The sequence below is a fragment of the Pseudozyma hubeiensis genome (genome assembly GCF_000403515.1).
Source record: "Pseudozyma hubeiensis SY62 DNA, scaffold: PHS15, whole genome shotgun sequence".
Classification (NCBI taxonomy): Eukaryota; Fungi; Basidiomycota; class Ustilaginomycetes; order Ustilaginales; family Ustilaginaceae; genus Pseudozyma; species Pseudozyma hubeiensis.
The window spans coordinates 620,417-637,815 of NW_012133797.1; the positions used below are offsets into that span (position 1 = coordinate 620,417).

A 17,399-nucleotide genomic window follows, 5' to 3' on the forward strand; every position below is an offset into this window, starting at 1 on the left:
CTTCGTGAGACCCTGGGAAAAAAAGGTACTTGGGGGCTGTGTGCTTTGGACGCGCCTTGCACAAAGCGGGTTCTATACAGTAGGCTGTCAAAATGCAACAATAAATTTAAAATAAGAAGAAATTACGATTCAATCCCAGCCAAAACGGGTCGGGCTCGTCCAAGGCCCAGAACAGCGAACGGGCGACACCGCAACCGAAGCTCAGCTGAGCTTGTTCGACGGGACAGGAAGCTACGAAACGCGCCTTGCAGTCGACTCCCGTTGCACAAGCCCACGTGTGACGGCATTCCGTGGATGACGATCAGCGACGAAGACCAAGACGGAAGAGCCAGACGACGACGAAGACGACAACGCATTGCGCTAACGCAGGCTGTGCGGAGATCTGTGCTTGTCTGAGTCATGTTTTGTAGATCGGTGAGACGAGTGGGCTTACACAAAACGGTGCAGCGTCGGGATCGTGCGGAATGTTTCGGGACACTTCCTGCGTCGCCTCGAGCGACAGGAGAAAAGCGATCTGCTGTGCTATGCTCTTGTCGATTGCGTTTCGACAGTGCATGGAGGCGGTGCTGGTGTGCGATTGCGATGCGATTCCGATCATGTGGATGCTGCGCCTCATGAAAGCCTTTCGCCAGAATTGACTGACTCTGTCTCGTCCTCTTGCGGCGGCTGCAGCTCTTTCATCAGGTCCGAAAATGGGAAACGGAGGCGAGCAAGAAAAAGTCTTGGCTGCATATCGAATAATTGTCCGAGATGCGCGTGTCTCAACACAGCCCAGGTTGCCGCCTCACCTCCCAGTTCGCCATATTGCTGTGGATACGAGGGGTATCGTAGAGCAAAAGGTCCGATACAAAGGCTACAGTATGTTGTCCAGCTGTCTGCTCTGATGAGACGACTAGCTGATGACGTTCGGCTGCAATCCAGCAATCGAGCCTGTCCCGCGTTGCGGCAGCAATGCAGCCTGCTTGAACACCGCGTCACGCACGCTGCAAAACATCGGCACGTGCGCCCAACCACAGTCTGCAACACACGGTTTAGGTTGGGAGTCGCAAATGGCACTCTAAACTTAACTCTTTTCGCTGAACATCGTCCCGATAGCCAATCGGTACCGATGCAAGCCGACCATCCCGGCTCTATTGTCCCGAGCGAGCCACCTTTCATGATCGTACTGCGGCTTCTCTCGACAGAATTCATGCGCCAAGAACAGCTTCTTGTTGCCCCTGACACCCGCCTGTGTTGCTCCGCGGTCATCAGCATTTCATGGGACAGCATACCGGCAAGCCTGAACTTTCTCTGAGCGATGCGGACGGATCATGTTTTCTGTTTCGGTATTACCAACCACTAACATGGTCATCACTGCATTCGAGTCGATTCCGTCCTTCGATTCGACATGTGATGCAAAGTGCGAGCCGACGGGATCGCATCCGCACTTGTACCGTAGGATGCGTCCGAGGGGCGCTGAGACCTTCTAATCGCCGCCGTGCATCAGTGTCGCGTGCCTCTCAGGATGACCTGTGAGGAGCGTGTACGTCACGCGGACCGAACGAAAGGGACGGGAATGCGGGGTAGCGGCAGCGCAGCACAGTAGTCAGCTGAAACATTCTGAGGAACGGAGGCCACCCGAAAAAGCAAACTCGCTAAAACAACACATCGCCGATTTCTCGAGGATCGGAGACTGATCCGACCCGAATCGTTCGGCAAATTGGACGGTGCATAATCGGTCCAGTTTCAAAGGGTGCACGGACGAAGGCCTTGCACATACCCAAGCATCTCTACCACCACCAACTTTCAAGCACACCCTACGATGTCGTCTACCACCAACTACGAATCGTGTCAAACATGGCAAGAGATCGCTGCCGAGCATCGCAAGAGCCTCCAATTTCCCGCTGGCACCATCTCGGATGATCCGCAACTCAGCGAATGGTCACAGAAGGCCAATTTGGACTATACGAACCCTTCCAACACTCGGCCCGGTCCATCACTGTCCACTCTGCTTCAGAATGATTCGACACGGCGGATCTGGAGCTCCGAGCTCGATGCTGTTCTTGACGGACTCGATGCAACTGGTATCGTCGAATTGACTCGATCCGGCAAGGCTAAAGTCCAGGACGTCGTGCAACATTTTTTGAGTCGTGCATCGATCGTGCATCAGGCGACGAACTGTCTTTCTCACTTCTTCGCCGAGGACGCTATCCGGAGAGCTAAGGATCTGGACGATAAGAGAGCTACGTTGGAGGCGGAGGGTAGGCTGGATGAGCTGGGACAGCTGTTTGGCCTGCCGATGAGCATCAAGGGACACATGTCGTACGGACGACACGGCAGCCAGAGAGGGTTCGTGTTCGATGTACTGCCAGATCCCAGCAGCCACCCGCTTGTCCGGCGAAATCTCGCCACCAAGCAGGTTGAGCTGCTAGCTTCTACTCAGGGCAGATACGTCAGCGAGAATCCGGTCGATTCGAGCATCGCCAAGTTGCTCCTGGAAAACGACGCGGTGATCATCGGCAAGACGACCATGCCGCAAGGTGTCATGCATCTAGACACGACGAACAATCTTTACGGTCAAACGCTGAATCCGCATAACCTGGCGTTGAGCCCAGGCGGATCGAGTGGAGGGGAGAGTGCGCTTGTTGCGGGAGGGGGTAGTGCAATGGGTGTGGGGTCGGATATTGGAGGAAGCATTCGTCAGCCGTGCGGTGTGACTGGGTTGTATGGAATCAGACCCACAACGCAGCGCTTGCCGTATGGAGGCGTGCGATCGACCATGCCAGGTAATGAAGGTGTCGGGTCGTCGTTGGGACCTATGGCGAAGAGTATGAGGGATGTAGAGCTGTTCATGTCGAGTCTGATGAACGACAGGACGAGGCCGTGGGAGTGGGACCATACTGTGCTGCCTATGCCTTGGAGGAAAGTGGACGGTCTGCTGCATGGTGGTCGAAATGAGAGTAAGCCGATCGTCGTCGGAGTCATGATGGAGGACGGAGTTGCGAGGCCCACGACACCGGTTCGACGTGCGCTTTCAAAGTGGGTCGACAAACTGAGCGCTTTTGCGGCTCAATCCGGCACGGATCTGCCTCGGATCGAGCTTCGACGTTGGAACCCACGCGATCTGCACCGACGTGCTTGGGACATCATCCGCTCTCTCTACTTCATGGACTCGGGCAAGATGTTTGCGCTCCTCTCCAAGGCCACGGGAGAACCACTGCTTCCTCTGACGCAGTTCATCCTCTCGGAGCCTTATGTCCGCTCCGCCACTGCCGACCTGGACGCCGACGCTGCCTCCTCTGCCGATGCACGCAAGCTGGACGAGATGTCGTACACCGAATCCTGCGCCAACATTCGCGCACGCGAAGCGTTCCGGAAGGAGTTCTTGCAGGCATGGAACGAGCGCGGTCTGGACTGCCTGCTGTGCCCTGTCATGTGCAGTACAGCTCCCAGACCGGGCACGATCAAGTATTGGGGCTACACGAGCGTTTTCAATCTTGTGGATTATCCGGGCGTGGTGTTTCCCTCGGGCTTCAAGGCCGATGCAGAGGTGGATGGGGAGTTTGAAGATGCTGAAGCAGACGGTGGCCAGTTTGGATATGCAAGGAGGGACGGCTGGATGAGCGACTTTGACAAGGATAACACGGAAGAGTATGAGCAGCACAGGCAGGTGTTTGATGGTGCGCCTGTGGGATTGCAGCTCATTGGAAGGAGGTACAAGGACGAGGAGCTGGTCAAGTATGCCGAGCTGCTACAGCACATTGCTGGCAGCACCTGAAGCCCGGGCCGACCTCGAGAGAAAATGAGGACACAATTGTACGCCGAAACGCTTTGCTTCATACACAGGGATGGTATTTGGATGAGTGTGATGTGTGTTGAAATGCAAGCGAAAGTACAAACGGTGACAATGACAAGGAAACCGGTGATGGCCAGGAAAGGGCGCAGTCAGGGGACATGAGCGCCTATGCGTGCAAACTGCAAGCTCATTCGCAGGAAACATTGCACTGCTTCGACTTGCACTGGACGTTGTTGACGCAGTACTTGCCCTTATCGAGCTTGGTTTCAAGGCAGCGGTTTCGGCTTTCGCCACTGGGGTGAATGTAGCAGAATCCAGACTCGCAGGTGGCGTCCTTCTTGCAGGGCTCGCCCGTCTGCCTGAGAGCACAATTCTTGTAACCAAAGGCTCCGTCGCAGAACTCGCTTGCGCACTCGAAGTTTCGATCGCACTTAGCGCCCTTTTGGAGCGAGCCAGCCTTGACGTGGTTGGTCTCGCACTTCTTGCCCTCCCAGAAGCTGATGTGTTTGCAGTAGCCGGAAACGCAGTGGCCGTCCTCCTTGCACTTGTGACCATTTTTCAGCTTGTCGGCACAGTGGTTTCTGCTGAAGAAGCCAGGATCCAGGCAGAAGTCTGTGTCGCATTCCTTGTCTTCCTTGCACCTCTGACCGTTAGCCTTGCCACGCTTGTCGAGTGTGTGAAGGCTCGCAAATTGGGCGATGGAGGCATCGATGTTGCGGGCTGCGACGGCCGAGCGGTCGCTGGGGAGAGCCGAGACGCTGGAGGCAGCCACCAGGGCCATGATGCTGAGGATGGTGAACTTCATTGTGAGTTGTGCGAGAGTGTGGCTGTGGAAAATGTGTGGGAGTGTCCTGTTGGGGGCTACTGATGGCTCCCTTTCTTGCTCGCCTTTTATGCTCGAGAGAAGGACAAAGTCAAGACAACAAGCAGGCTCGACCACCCACGTACAGCAATCTGGTCTTCCAAGTAGTGTGCGCCATTGTTGTTCTGAGCTCTGACCTCACTCGCTCTCGGGACGGCCTTGCAGTGTTTGCGTTGGAAGCTGATCCGACGTTTTATCCGACGGAGATGTGGGGACTTTAGCCTCGCTTCGTCGCTGTGCACTCCGGCGGGCCTGCGGTGAGTTGGACCTACTCCCTGCGGCGCTAGTTGATCCGGGACCTGTTGCATGCATAATTTTGTGGCGTGCATACTGTATATTGATCGTCCGCCGCATCGGTACAACTGTCCGTGGACGGTGCAGATGGTAGACGACAGTATACCGTACAGATCAGCCCTCACGGCTAGCATCTTGCTGCAAGTGAGGATTGGGAGTTCTAGGCTACTGTACTCCGTGTGTTGGTACCTGCATCTGGACCCGCACGTACAGGTGGACAGTAAATGTTTAGCACTGACAGACACGTGTCGCGATGCCGATGCGGATCTTGCACTCGTTCATCCCAGCCTGTGGTCGTCCATCTCAGCACCAGCCGGCTGACAAGTGAGCAGTACTAAGCGGCGCAATGGCTTCCTTGCTCGTCTTGCAGAATCTGGCGAGCGTACACAGATCAGCAAGTAGAACGTTGACAACGGAGAAAGCTCGGATTTACCAGGCGAACTTAGCGCCTCCGACCGTGCCTTGGAGGCGGGAAAATTTGTAACCCCGCCACGGGATCAACGTGCATGGCATTGCCTCTTGCGCACATCTGGACGCAAGTCGATGATCCTTTGATGTGCATCCGCGGTTGCAGCGAACAGTGCATCGGTACATTGATCCGATTTGGAACTGCGCAAAGTGCCAAGAAATTGTTGTGGTCGGAGGCTAAAGTGTGACACGAGCGCGGGATCTTCGTGCATCGCAAACGTGAACATGTGACAGCGCAGCTGAACGTCGATTCAATACCAGAGTTGCATGTTCATTGTGCGGCTTCGGGCCCAGACCAGAAGCTGTAGCTTCCAACCATTCTCGAGGGACCTCTCGAACGTCCAGCAGCACCAAGGACCATGCCTCGGCATCAGCGGAAAAGAACCAATGAATGCAAAGGATTGCCTTGCCGCTACTAAGCCATATACGGGAACGTCTCACACCTCTTCATGTCTCAAATGAGATTCGATACTGTGATGACCAATTGAGTTTCACCCTTCGGCGGGAATTCGTACTTGCGGTCAGCTGTGCCTGCGGAAATTGCACCCGCGGCAAATTGCAGCTCACCATCCTCATTTCTCGAGGCACATCGCATCCCTGTAGAGAGTCACCGGTCCACCCATTGCCGGCAAGGAGAAGACGTTCGAAATCTAGACCGGGCAAGAATGTTCTGCACAGCAGAGTTCATCTTGCCCGAGAGTGACCCGCAAAGCATCACGTCGGGAACCGTCAGTGCCAGGGATTGTGACAGCATCACTGCGACTCTATGTGACTGATGCCTCGAATGCTACAGCAAGCCTTCAATTCGGACAATGCTCAACCAGGTGGCAGGCCATCGGGTGATGCTGCAGGAGGAAGCAAGGTAGACGATTCTAATCCACGAGAACGATGTGAGTTTGAGTGTGTAAGATCGTACGATGGCGACAGCTTTTCTATTTTGCGCCGACATTCGAGAATGGGCGCCACCAGCCGTTCCGAGCGGTGGCGACTCGATGCAAGGTTACCACGTTCTCATTGGATAAGAAATTCCACGACGAAAGCGTGCGGGGTAATGGCAGCGATGGACCGCTGCACAACGATATCGTCAAGCGCCGGTAAGACACACAGCTCGCTATCATCCGCGTGAGCCGCGGGAGCTGCAAGGTCGTGGGTACGATTTGAGATACGACGCAACGTGGTGGGTCGTTCACCTTGATAGGACTTTCACTCTGAACCAGGCGGCCCTCGACGTCGTCGCAACTCCTGTGGGTGGCTGGAAAGCAGAGCCCACCCTGACAGATTTGACGTGCGGTGCGAGAGATGTGACGTTTGTGTTTTCCAGAAGCGAGTTCGCGGTGATGCACAAGCGACAGAAGGTGGCTTCCATTGAAGCAAGAACGAAGGAATAAAAGCAATTTAGATTCATTGTCGCTCCTTCGTTTCCTCTCCACTCACCATCCCCTCGCAACCTTCTTGCTCGACTTTTGATCGACAACATGACCCGCACAGATACAGAGTACGAGGCCGTGGTCATTGGCGCAGGCCCTTCCGGCATTGCTGCCGCCTGCGAGCTCAAACGCCGTATCGGCCTCACCAACATCAAGATCTTTGAGCGTGGGGCCAGGTTCGGCGGCACCTGGTTCCACAACAGGTACCCCGGAGCCGCGTGCGACGTACCTCCTCGTCTCTACTCTTTTTCCTTCTACCAGAAAAAGAATTGGAAGGACTTCATGGCTAGGCAGCCCGAGATGGAAAGCTATCTCCAGGAGGCTGCCCAAGCATTTGGACTCGACAAGAACGCTCACTTCAACGCCGACGTCTACTCGGCTGAGTGGATCGAGGAAAAGACGCACTGGAGGGTCAAGTACCGCTCTGTTGATGGCGACGAGCACGGCGTCGTCACTACGCGCGTGCTTGTCAACGGCTCCGGAGCGCTCAGCGTGCCACGCGATTGCGATGTCGACGGATGGCAGAGCTTCAAGGGTCCTCTCTTCCACTCTGCCAAGTGGGACACGTCGGTCGATCTTACGGGCAAAGACGTTGTCGTGCTGGGCAACGGCTGCTCGGCCACACAGATCGTGCCTTCGATCGCCAAACGAGTCAAGTCGGTCACCCAGGTCGTGCGCGCAAAGCATTGGTACGCCCCTACTCCAGAGAACCCCTTCGGAAACCCTATCTTCCGCTGGCTCGAGCGCCACATCCCCGGCTTTGTAGGGCTCGAACGAACCATCTTCACCCTCTTCCTCGACATCCACTTCATCCAAGCCTGGAATAAGGAGGGCAAGGGCGCACGCGAGCGCTTCGCTAAGAACTCGACTCTGTACGTGTCGACCGTAGCTCCTGAAAGGTACCACCACCTGCTCATGCCCACGCAGGAAGAGCTCAAGGTGGCCTGCAAACGTCGAGTGTTCGACGACGCCTACATTCCGTGTCTGAACCGAGACAACGTCGAGCTCACCAAGGATCAAGCCGTCAAGATCACCGAGAACGAGGTGATCCTCCAGTCGGGACGAAGGCTCAAGGCCGATGTCATCATCCTTGCGTCTGGATTCAAGACGGGCGATACTGCGGTGCAGATGAGGGTGACAGGCCGCAACGGCAAGGAGCTCAACGAAGTGTGGAAGAAAGGAGGTGCGCCGCAAGCATATCGTTCGACCATCTGCCACGACTTCCCCAACCTGGCGCTCATGTGGGGACCCAACACCGCCACTGGCCATTTCTCTGCGATCTTCTCGATCGAGAGCTCGGTGCGATTCATGTGCACCATCTTCAAACCCCTCTTCCTGGCTGGTCCAAAGCATTTGTCGCTTCTCGAACGATCCGCAGGCCACACGGTCGACGTCAAGCCCGAGGCGCAGGACAAGGAGGATGCCATGATCCGTCACCAGATGGACGGTCTCATCTACACGTCCGGTTGCAAGGGATGGTACACCAACTCCAACGGACGAGTTTCGACGCTCTACCCTGGTTTCCAACTCACCTTTGCCCGCAGGAGCGACTACCCGGTCGCCGCCGATCTCACCTACACCGGTCTGCCTCCTTCCACACGACCGAGCGCATACTGGACCTACCTCCAGCAGATCGCGTCTTTCCTGAGGATTGGAGACGTGCCAGAATACCGTCAAGCTTACCTAAAGAGGAGGTTGTGGATCGTACGACACCTGCTCGACCCTCTGTTCATGGGTGTGTACAACGTCAGTATACAGCTGCTGCTGGTGCTCGTGTGGATTGCAGACAAGGGTCTGTTCTACACTCGAGGCGCAAAGGACTTTGAAAAAGTCAAGCAGCAGTACTTGATGTCCGCCGAGTAAATGGGTCCGCAGTCCGTGTTGGGATCGACGCAATCCGGTTCATTATATGTAGAGTGCTTTGCAATGCTCAGTCTTATGATTTCGTCCTCCCCAAGCTGCGATCGTTTGCCTAGTGAGATGGCCGTGCAAAGGAGATCGAGTGAGAGAGCGGCCGTGGAAGAGCTTTGCAGAGCAATGTTGGCAAACGATCTGGCCCGCACGATGTGAGGGAATTGCTCTGGCGACTCAGGATCGATCTCTCCAAGGAGATGAAACAAGTCGAACGTGACATTCAAAGGTGTGGACGCGTCAATCTCCACGGAGATGCGCTGATAGAGACACAGATCTGCTTGATGGAGGTTTTTTTTCTTTTCCAGATCCGCTGGAAGCCGCAGAAACATGCACATGGTAGAAGCGCGGTTGGTGGACCCTGAAGTGTCAAAACCCCACCTCGGACCACGCATACCCGAACGCTCACCAGCCCGTTTCCCCTGAGGAGTACAAAGAGCAAGCACGATACGTTCCCGTCTTTCTGTCTCGCCACCACATCCTCAAACGCACCCAAAGCCATCCGTAGTGGAAAAAGCACCGCAGCAAACAATGTCGAATCCGACGCATCCATCAGCACGGGTCATCGAGACTTCGATCCACATCTCTGCGCCGCTTTCCACGGTACGTTCGGTGCTACTCGATTTTGCCTCCTACCCGAGCTGGTCGAGTTTCATCACTTCGATCGCGCCGGTCGCCAGCAAGGACAACGTGAGCATCGATGATTCGCTCCGCGTCACGCTCAATCCACCGGGAGGATCACCGATGAACATGACACCGAAGGTCGTGCACCTCGACGACACCGGATTAGGATGGCAGGGTCATCTAGCGAACATCAGCGGACTGTTCGATGGAAAGCACCTGTTCCTGCTCAGCGAGGAAGACGTGGATGGGAAAAAGGGGACAAAGCTGGTGCAGAGGGAAGAGTTTGGTGGAGTGCTGTATACTCCGTTGATGAGTTGGTTGGGATTTGGCGACAAGACAAAGAAGGGATTCGAAGCGTTTGATGCCAGCGTGAAGAAGCGAGCTGAGCAGGTGGCGATGGAGGGAGGAAACACGCAGTGAGGACTCTTGAGGAGCGTGCTGCCGTGTCTTGTGTAAAAGTGATTCGTGTATGCTATGATGTTTCGAGCGGCCTGTCGTCGTGATAACTTGATGAAACTACATTTGCCTGTCATCAACAATATTTTTACGGGGTGATCATATAAGAGGGTGATCATACACAGTCTTGAGTGTACAAGTGTACTCTGTCGACTCATTCGCCTTGCTCACTTGCATGCTGGCCCGACTGGGTTGATGAGAGATTTTAACATCCAGGTGCATTTTGGAAGCCTGTCTCTACGCGTCTTGGTTCAGACAGCTGAAATCCGAGTGGACAGCAAGTTGAGTTGGTGCGTGGCGTGTGGTGGGGATTTGTTGGCCATCATCACATTGTGATCTCATGAAAGCGTGTCAACAATGACTCAAGCAGACGCGGCTAGCATCCGACAAAACAAGCTTCAGAGTCAGAGCCGACTCCAGGTTGTTGTACCTCTGGCAGCAGCGCTCTGGCCCCTCTTCACTCCTTTCTTCGTCCAGGTAAGAAGGGGGGCGGGAGGCCCGAGCGTCGAGATCTTTCGAGCCGTGCCTGCCAGATGCTCGCTCTCAAACTGAGCCTTCATCTCGATAGCATTCTCAAAGCCCTCGCGCAGCAAAGTTACTCTGCATGAGATGCAGCAGAGGTGGGCGAGAGCAGCAACTCAGCTGCTCGCCTTGCTACTTGCTTCCCGTTTCTTTCCTTCCTTCGTCGAGGGTCTGCTCATCACGCTGCCTCTTACCATCTTCTTCAGATGGAGCACATCATTGCCCTCAGCGATAGCGAAGCATCTGACTTGCCTGACGAATCTTCTGACTTCACTGACGACACTTTCCTCTTCTACGCCGACTCGAGATTCTCTGGGTTCTCCAACTTCTCACAAGAATCTCGCGAGGACTACTTCGAAGCACAACTCTGCCGCGAGGAGTGGGACGCCACAGACACCCTCCAGGAGTTCTGGATCGGAAACAGTCTGGGCATTCTGGACATCGAGACTGGTCACTACCATACACACCCAGAGCGTGAGTGCAAAGAGGTATTCCATCTCGCCGACTGGACAAGTCAGTGTCTGGTAGCTGCCGAACGCTACCGTGCCACCTCCGCAGAAAGCCACTGGCGTCCCGTCAATGCCATGTCGGCCATCCGTAATCACGCCAAGCTCGAAAATAACGTTGTCGACATGGCTCCCTTGACCGTCACTTCAGAGTCCAGTCGTCCGACCACGCTGCGTCAGGCGTGGCAGAGCAACAATTTCGAAGCTGTCATTAGTCTCGCCTCTGGCATGGTTGAGCTGCGTGCCAGCGCCGCCGCCTTTGACAATGTCGCTCTCATCCGCGAGCTTGTCGCCGCCCTCCGTCACCGATTCTTGGCATACGACAAGCTCGGTCTTGCCAACTTGGCCGTCGCCGACGCAAAGCGCATACTCGAGCTCACCGCCAAGTTCGGTTCCGACGCTGTCGTCCAGGTTGATGAAGACCTCCTCCCGAAATTGGCGTCGCTCGATACGGTCGCTGTGCCTGTCCTCGAAACCGGTGGCGATCGAGCTCCGAAACGCCCGGCTCATGATACGCTTGGCGGCACGCTAATCAAAAGAGCCAAAGCCGGAGACCGCCTGCACGTCCGCAAGGTTAGCATCATCCAGCTTCCCGTCGAAGTCATCCTCTTGATTGCCGACCATCTCGACGCTCCCGACCGCATCAAGCTCGCTAACACGCGTGTCGACTGGCGCAGATTCCCCGAGCTATGGCGAACGCTCAAATTTGTGCGCATCAAGCACAATACTACCAATGGCTGGCAGCGCGACACCATTGACGCCTGTGTCACTGCCATTGAGACTTGTCAGCGCAAGAGCCACAATACCCTCTCGTCTGTCGTACTCAAAGGACCCCTCAACTCGGAAGGTGTCGCCCACATCCTCGAGGCTCTTCAGTCCTCCAGCCATTCTCTCAGACATCTCGCTATCCCTACGCTCGACCAAAAGCAGTGCTTCACTCATCTCTACAAGCGCTGTCTCAACTTGACCGATATCGACGTCCGTCTCGGCCCCGACGGCGGATCCCGCCATTCTGGTGCGTACGGATCCACGACGAGCCTGTTCGAGTCGTCCAAGCTACCTTTTAAGCTGAAGAGGTTCATCAGCGACCAGAGCCTCGATGCCGGAGATATCGCTCATCACATGCAAGGTCTCGAAATCGTTCACGGTCTCAAATTCGTCCGTCAGAAGCAGATCAATTTCATCGACGGCATCGTACGCGCTGCTCCTACGCTTCTCGAGTGGGTCGACGATACCAGAGACTACTGGGATAACACTACTGTCGCGTTAGGTGACTACAGCGTCAGCCGCACGCAGCTCCCCACGAGCCCAATCATCTTTCCCAAGCTGCGCAAGCTCAGCGCTTTCTGGGCAGAGCACTTCATCGAATGCGCCTTTCCGGCCTTGGTAGAAGCACGTCTCAACTCGCAACGAGGCATCTCTTCACTCAGCCCGACCGCTTCGGACGAATCCTGCCGCGTCGCCGCCATTGTCCTCAAAAGCCCCTCGCTCAAGAAGCTCGACATCCTCTTGCCCTCTAGTTACACCGAGATCAAGCAGATTTTTAGTGCCATCGCAACGCTCCCTAAGCTTGAGGAGCTCGGTCTATGGATGACCAGCCCTATGCCCCTGAATGCCTTTGTCAAAGCACAAAAGTCTGGAGGGGACAAAGAAAGCTTCCTCATCCTTCCGCACCTTCAAACCATGCGGCTATGCTATCGGACGGTCTCGGCAAACGATAACTTGCATCACGATTTGAGTGAGCTCCTGTTGCTCCGCTTCTATCTCAAGCACGGCTGCAACTTCAAAGAGGCCAAGGACAGAACCGAAGCGGCATTTCTCGCATACAACATCAACACAATCAACTATCCACCTAGCCGGGGCATGACAAAGGCGCAGAAGAAAAAGTCTATCAACGCCTCGGCCGGCGAGGCGGCCGGCTCCTGCTTCAAAGGTGACTTTACCTTGGTCGACGGTGTCAAGCGTGAGAACTTTTCCTCAGTGCTGCCCAAGCTTATCGTGAGCCGTGGTTTGAGCCAGTACTTCGAGAAACCCACGTCGATGCTCAACCAGCTCATCACACGCATCGTCGAGGTAGATACCAACAAGTACTTTGCCAATCTCGGTGTGGATCCCCATCATGTCGACGCCCGCCGTGGCAATGGCAGGCCCTACTACTAGTAGCGAGGCGAGACACTCTGTGTTGCCCAGCAGGTGAACGTCTACCCTTTTGCCTGCCCTTGTCCTTGTCAAATTCTGGCCATCGTGTCGTTTCTTCATTCATTTTGTCCTCAAAGTGGTTGAATGTAAGTGTCAATGTCGTCGTGGGTGCGTTTGACAATTGAGTGACGAGACATGAGCGTGCTTGTGGATGGTTTGCACAGATCTTCCTGACATTGACTTCGGAGCGCTCGTAGCACGGGAGAAATTCAAGGATAGAAAGGGTGTCAGCCTGCGGAAGATGGCAAGCGGGAACGAGATAAATTGCGAAGATCTCGGCAATCCAAATTTCCTTTCCTGAACATCATCTCGCTTTGACTGTACGACGCGCACGGATCCTTTTATTTTTGCTATCGACTTGATCGCATCCGACGTCTTCTTCTCATTCAGCAGAAATGGTTTGGCTCAATCAGTATACGACGAACGATGTGGCACGTGGTCTCGCACAGGTTGGAGTGGGGATAGTGGTTAGTGGAGCGGTGTATGCGTTGAGTCAGTCGCATGTTGCAGCGCTGTGCAGGTATCTTTGCTCCCGACCTGATGGACGTCGACCAGAGGTTGTGGGTGAAGGGGAGGAGAGAGGTGGGTGGAGGTTGGACTTTGCGCCGTGGGAGATGGGCTGGGTGGATCGAACGGTCTTGATAGTGCTTGGGGTGGCGTACAAGGCGGTGAAAGGGTTGTTCATCAACAGTCTTAGCTTGGATGGAGGGAAGGACACGGTGGAACTGCCGAAACTGCATGTGACGTGCCCGGTGTCGATCAGCGATCGTAATGTGCAGCTTTACGAACGAGCTATTGCACTGCAGGAGGAGCGAAGCTCAAAGGCAAGCGGCAAGAGAATGGCGGATCAGTTCTTGCTGGCAGCAATGACCAACCAGTTGATGCTGTTGTTGGTTGTACATCCTGGACTGCCGGTTTCGCCTCTGGGTGGTGTCAACGTCAGGAATCGGATCGAGTTTTTCTCGGGCAGTGACGATACTCTGCGGGACATGACGGCGTACGCAACCGTCGGTGGCAAGAATAACCTCGCCAGAGTGGTCAAGAGAGGTATCGAGTTCGACATTCACGTCGACATTCGATCCACCCGCAGCAACAACAATCTCGTTCTACGTCAGATCATCACCATCCTCGCTCCCTGCAAGACCAAACCGTCGACATCGAAAGCAACGACGACCTCGACGGAGGAGAAGGAGGACGAGGTAGAGTACAACACCATCGGTCAGGTTGAAATGTCATCTTCGGCTCCAGGACTTTGGTGTCGAGTGTGTGGGGATTACAACCCGATCCACGTCTCGTCGCTGCTAGCGAAGCTTTTTGGGTTCCCTGGAAAGATCGCTCATGGCAATCACGTCGTTGCAAAGACGTTGAAGATGATGGATTGTGAAGGCAAGATGGAAGGATGCGGGCAAGGCAAGGACCGGTGGGTCGAGATGCAGTTTAGACGTCCGATGGTCCTTCCCATCCGACTCGGGGTAGAAGTCGGTGCAGGGAACAGCAATGACCTTGTGCATTGGCAGTGCGTTGGCAAGCAAGGCAAAGTTCATGTCACCGGAACGGTTGGTCAGATGTAAATGCAAGAAACGTCCAACCTTGTTTAGCGTGGAACCGTCGCAGCGCTAAGCCTGCATGGATTCATTTTGCCACGCTGACCTAAACGGCTAGCCTGCTCGCCGGTGCCTGCTGATGCAGCGAGACGAAGGACGCGTATTCGTTCGGCCCTCACACAGGCTTTCTCCAGAGACCTTGTTCTGCACATCGCTCATTCTCAGAGCGCGAGCGTTACGTCCAACCCCACAAAAGGAAGGAAAAGAACATTTTGCGGGGAGTTCGACGATTGAGGGGAGGACAACTGTGGGGAAGCCTCCTTGCCTCTCCGGGAATCTCGTCCGATTCGTCGGCTTGTCTACCGCCAACTTCGGTAGCAAAGGTCACGATGGTCTGCAGTGCTCACACGTTTTTGACAGATGCGCGGAGGAGATCACCAGGCCGACACCGGTGACTTTGGAAGATCACGCTCCTGAGGGCCGAACTAGACTCTCGCTTCGCGTGGCAGATGGTGAAACAGCAACGGCGGCCACGCGCCTACAGGGCAACGGGATGCGGCAACAGCGACGCCGAAAAGCAGCAACGTGTACTGTACCGGTCGGCGGTGTGCGATGCGCTTTTGCAACATGACAGAAGCTGCGAGGGAATTTGGTGCAAGCGATCATGCACGCCATGCATGGCATTCGGCTAAGCTTTCTCTTAGCGCCGTTTTTTGTTGCATGAAAGTAGCGCTAAACGTCTGAACATCGTGGCAGCGCGTGACCGGGATGAAGGTACAGGTTCCCAGCCCACACCTTTCCGCCGTGTGTCCAATAGAGTGCTTCGAACTGTTTGGCGCTCTGGCGCTCCCTCGATGACCAGATTTGGAAAGTGATTCGATATCTCTGATGCTGTCAAGGTGTGCTGAGCAGGAAAAAGATGAGCCGAGAAAAGGGTCTCTCGCTATTTGACACCGGCGACGTTTCGGACTGGTAGTCTCCGTCCGTCCGCAAATCTCGCATGAACTGTCGTGTCATTTGCGCTGAGCGTTGGTCTGAGACGAGCGATCAATAGCTTTCCGACTCGTTTCGAGCGGCAATACAAGACAATGTTATACGCGCGGTGGTGCGATTCCCGTCCACAGTCATCATCGCCTGCTTCCGAGAACATTGGGAAAAAGCAGGACGATGGAGCCGTATTCGAGACTTCGGGCGGACTTGCACCCGGAACAGAAGTTGCTACAACACTCAGTCGTGATGCATGCTAAGACGGCGTCGTTGTCAGGTTGCACGGTGCAGTACTTGCGACGGTGCAGAGAACACGATGCATACGCGAAGCTTCGTAGGAAGGGAGAGCGAGGAGTGAAGTGGATTGCCGGTCGTCACCGGCCAGTGCAGAGCTCCCTAGCAGCAATTCGTATTGGACATCTCGGCAATGCTCTCATGGAAGTGAGCTCTGCCAACCAGGGTGCGTGCTTGCAGCTGCAGCCACCTTCGGGGAGCTTGAGAAACTACTACACAAAGGTAGCTAACTCGGACAGCAGAGTTCTTCGTGCTGTCTTTCAAGGCTTGCTGAAGTCTCGTTTACCTATATAAGCTGGTCCACTTGCTCCCCCACTCATCAACCTCGGACTCCTACAACCAAGGACCTCAACTCATCTCGATCATCACAATGAAGACCAACTTCCTCGCACTGCTCTCAACGCTCGTCGTGGCCACCTCGGCCGTGACCGCCTCGGTCATCCCATCCACTGGTGACAACCAAGTGCTCTCCGAGCGAGCTGCTTCGACTCTCAACGCCGCCATCGTTGCCCGAGGACGCAAGTACTATGGCACCGCCACCGATCAGGGCGACTTCTCCAACTCGAACCTCAACAACATCATCAAGGCCGAATTTGGTGCAGTCACCCCGGAGAACTCGATGAAGTGGGATGCCACTCAACCCCAGCGCGGCACATTCAACTTCAACGGTGCTGATGCTCTCGTCAACTACGCCCAACAGAACGGCAAGCTCATCCGCGGTCACACCCTTGTCTGGCACTCTCAGCTCCCTTCCTGGGTTTCCTCCATCACCGACCCCAACGACCTCACCAGCGTTATCCAGAACCGAATCGCCACCGTCATGGGCAGGTACAAGGGCAAGATCTACGCCTGGGACGTCGTCAACGAGATGTTCAACGAGGACGGCTCGTTCCGTCAGAGCGTCTTCTACAAGGTTCTCGGCGAGAACTTTGTCAAGATCGCATTCGAGGCGGCAAGGAAGGCGGATCCCAACGCCAAGCTCTACATCAACGACTACAACCTCGACGACCCCAACTACGCCAAGCTCACCTCGTTGGTGAGCAACGTCAAGAAGTGGCGATCGCAAGGTATCCCCATCGACGGCATCGGATCGCAGTCGCACTTGCAGGCTCCCGGTGGATTCCCAGACGCTTCCAAGGTTCAGGCCGCCATGGCTTCGCTTTGCGGCGCTGCTTCGGAGTGTGCCATGACCGAGCTCGACATTGCTCAGGCCGACACTACCTCGTACACCAAGGCTACCCAGGCCTGTCTCGCGCAGAAGAACTGCGTCGGCATCACTGGTGAGTATAAAACTTTGCAACATGGCATCAATTGAATGGAAGAAGAGGATCGTGTTGCTGACATCTCTCTTCATGCAACTCGCCTTCACATCGCAGTCTGGGGTGTGTCAGACAACACCTCCTGGCGAAGCAGCTCCAACCCACTTCTTTGGAACGGCAGCTACCAGAAGAAGCCCGCGTACTCCGCCGTGCTCAACACTCTCAACTCCGCCTAGGCTTGACGCTCCGATCGATCATCAGTCTTGGTTGC

The 17,399-nt window shown here is 55.2% G+C and overlaps 9 protein-coding genes across 9 annotated transcripts; 7 read left to right on the forward strand and 2 right to left on the reverse strand.

Annotated features, from left to right (window-relative positions):
* Positions 1-122: 122 nt before the first annotated feature.
* PHSY_001460 (hypothetical protein) lies at positions 123-356 on the reverse strand (the record flags this gene model as incomplete). Its single annotated transcript, XM_012332089.1, has 1 exon — positions 123-356. One exon carries the CDS (start codon positions 354-356, stop codon positions 123-125), a length of 234 nt encoding a protein of 77 aa, XP_012187479.1.
* Positions 357-1,801: 1,445 nt separating this feature from the next.
* PHSY_001461 (probable amidase) lies at positions 1,802-3,757 on the forward strand (the record flags this gene model as incomplete). Its single annotated transcript, XM_012332090.1, has 1 exon — positions 1,802-3,757. One exon carries the CDS (start codon positions 1,802-1,804, stop codon positions 3,755-3,757), a length of 1,956 nt encoding a protein of 651 aa, XP_012187480.1.
* A 205-nt stretch (positions 3,758-3,962) lies between these two features.
* On the reverse strand, positions 3,963-4,580 carry PHSY_001462 (keratin-associated protein; the record flags this gene model as incomplete). Its single annotated transcript, XM_012332091.1, has 1 exon — positions 3,963-4,580. One exon carries the CDS (start codon positions 4,578-4,580, stop codon positions 3,963-3,965), a length of 618 nt encoding a protein of 205 aa, XP_012187481.1.
* Positions 4,581-5,018: 438 nt separating this feature from the next.
* On the forward strand, positions 5,019-6,787 carry PHSY_001463 (glycosyltransferase precursor; the record flags this gene model as incomplete). Its single annotated transcript, XM_012332092.1, has 3 exons — positions 5,019-5,075; positions 6,327-6,493; positions 6,721-6,787. The coding sequence occupies 3 exons, from the start codon at positions 5,019-5,021 to the stop codon at positions 6,785-6,787; spliced, it is 291 nt and encodes a 96-aa protein (XP_012187482.1).
* An 87-nt stretch (positions 6,788-6,874) lies between these two features.
* PHSY_001464 (dimethylaniline monooxygenase) lies at positions 6,875-8,689 on the forward strand (the record flags this gene model as incomplete). The annotated part of the gene is made up of 1 exon (XM_012332093.1): positions 6,875-8,689. One exon carries the CDS (start codon positions 6,875-6,877, stop codon positions 8,687-8,689), a length of 1,815 nt encoding a protein of 604 aa, XP_012187483.1.
* Positions 8,690-9,268: 579 nt separating this feature from the next.
* On the forward strand, positions 9,269-9,781 carry PHSY_001465 (hypothetical protein; the record flags this gene model as incomplete). Its single annotated transcript, XM_012332094.1, has 1 exon — positions 9,269-9,781. One exon carries the CDS (start codon positions 9,269-9,271, stop codon positions 9,779-9,781), a length of 513 nt encoding a protein of 170 aa, XP_012187484.1.
* A 393-nt stretch (positions 9,782-10,174) lies between these two features.
* Positions 10,175-13,005, forward strand: PHSY_001466 (nucleolar RNA methyltransferase; the record flags this gene model as incomplete). Its single annotated transcript, XM_012332095.1, has 2 exons — positions 10,175-10,294; positions 10,546-13,005. 2 exons carry the CDS (start codon positions 10,175-10,177, stop codon positions 13,003-13,005), a joined length of 2,580 nt encoding a protein of 859 aa, XP_012187485.1.
* A 653-nt stretch (positions 13,006-13,658) lies between these two features.
* On the forward strand, positions 13,659-14,615 carry PHSY_001467 (hypothetical protein; the record flags this gene model as incomplete). The annotated part of the gene is made up of 1 exon (XM_012332096.1): positions 13,659-14,615. One exon carries the CDS (start codon positions 13,659-13,661, stop codon positions 14,613-14,615), a length of 957 nt encoding a protein of 318 aa, XP_012187486.1.
* Positions 14,616-15,755: 1,140 nt separating this feature from the next.
* PHSY_001468 (glycoside hydrolase) lies at positions 15,756-17,364 on the forward strand (the record flags this gene model as incomplete). Its single annotated transcript, XM_012332097.1, has 3 exons — positions 15,756-16,091; positions 16,165-17,149; positions 17,246-17,364. 3 exons carry the CDS (start codon positions 15,756-15,758, stop codon positions 17,362-17,364), a joined length of 1,440 nt encoding a protein of 479 aa, XP_012187487.1.
* Positions 17,365-17,399: the final 35 nt, after the last annotated feature.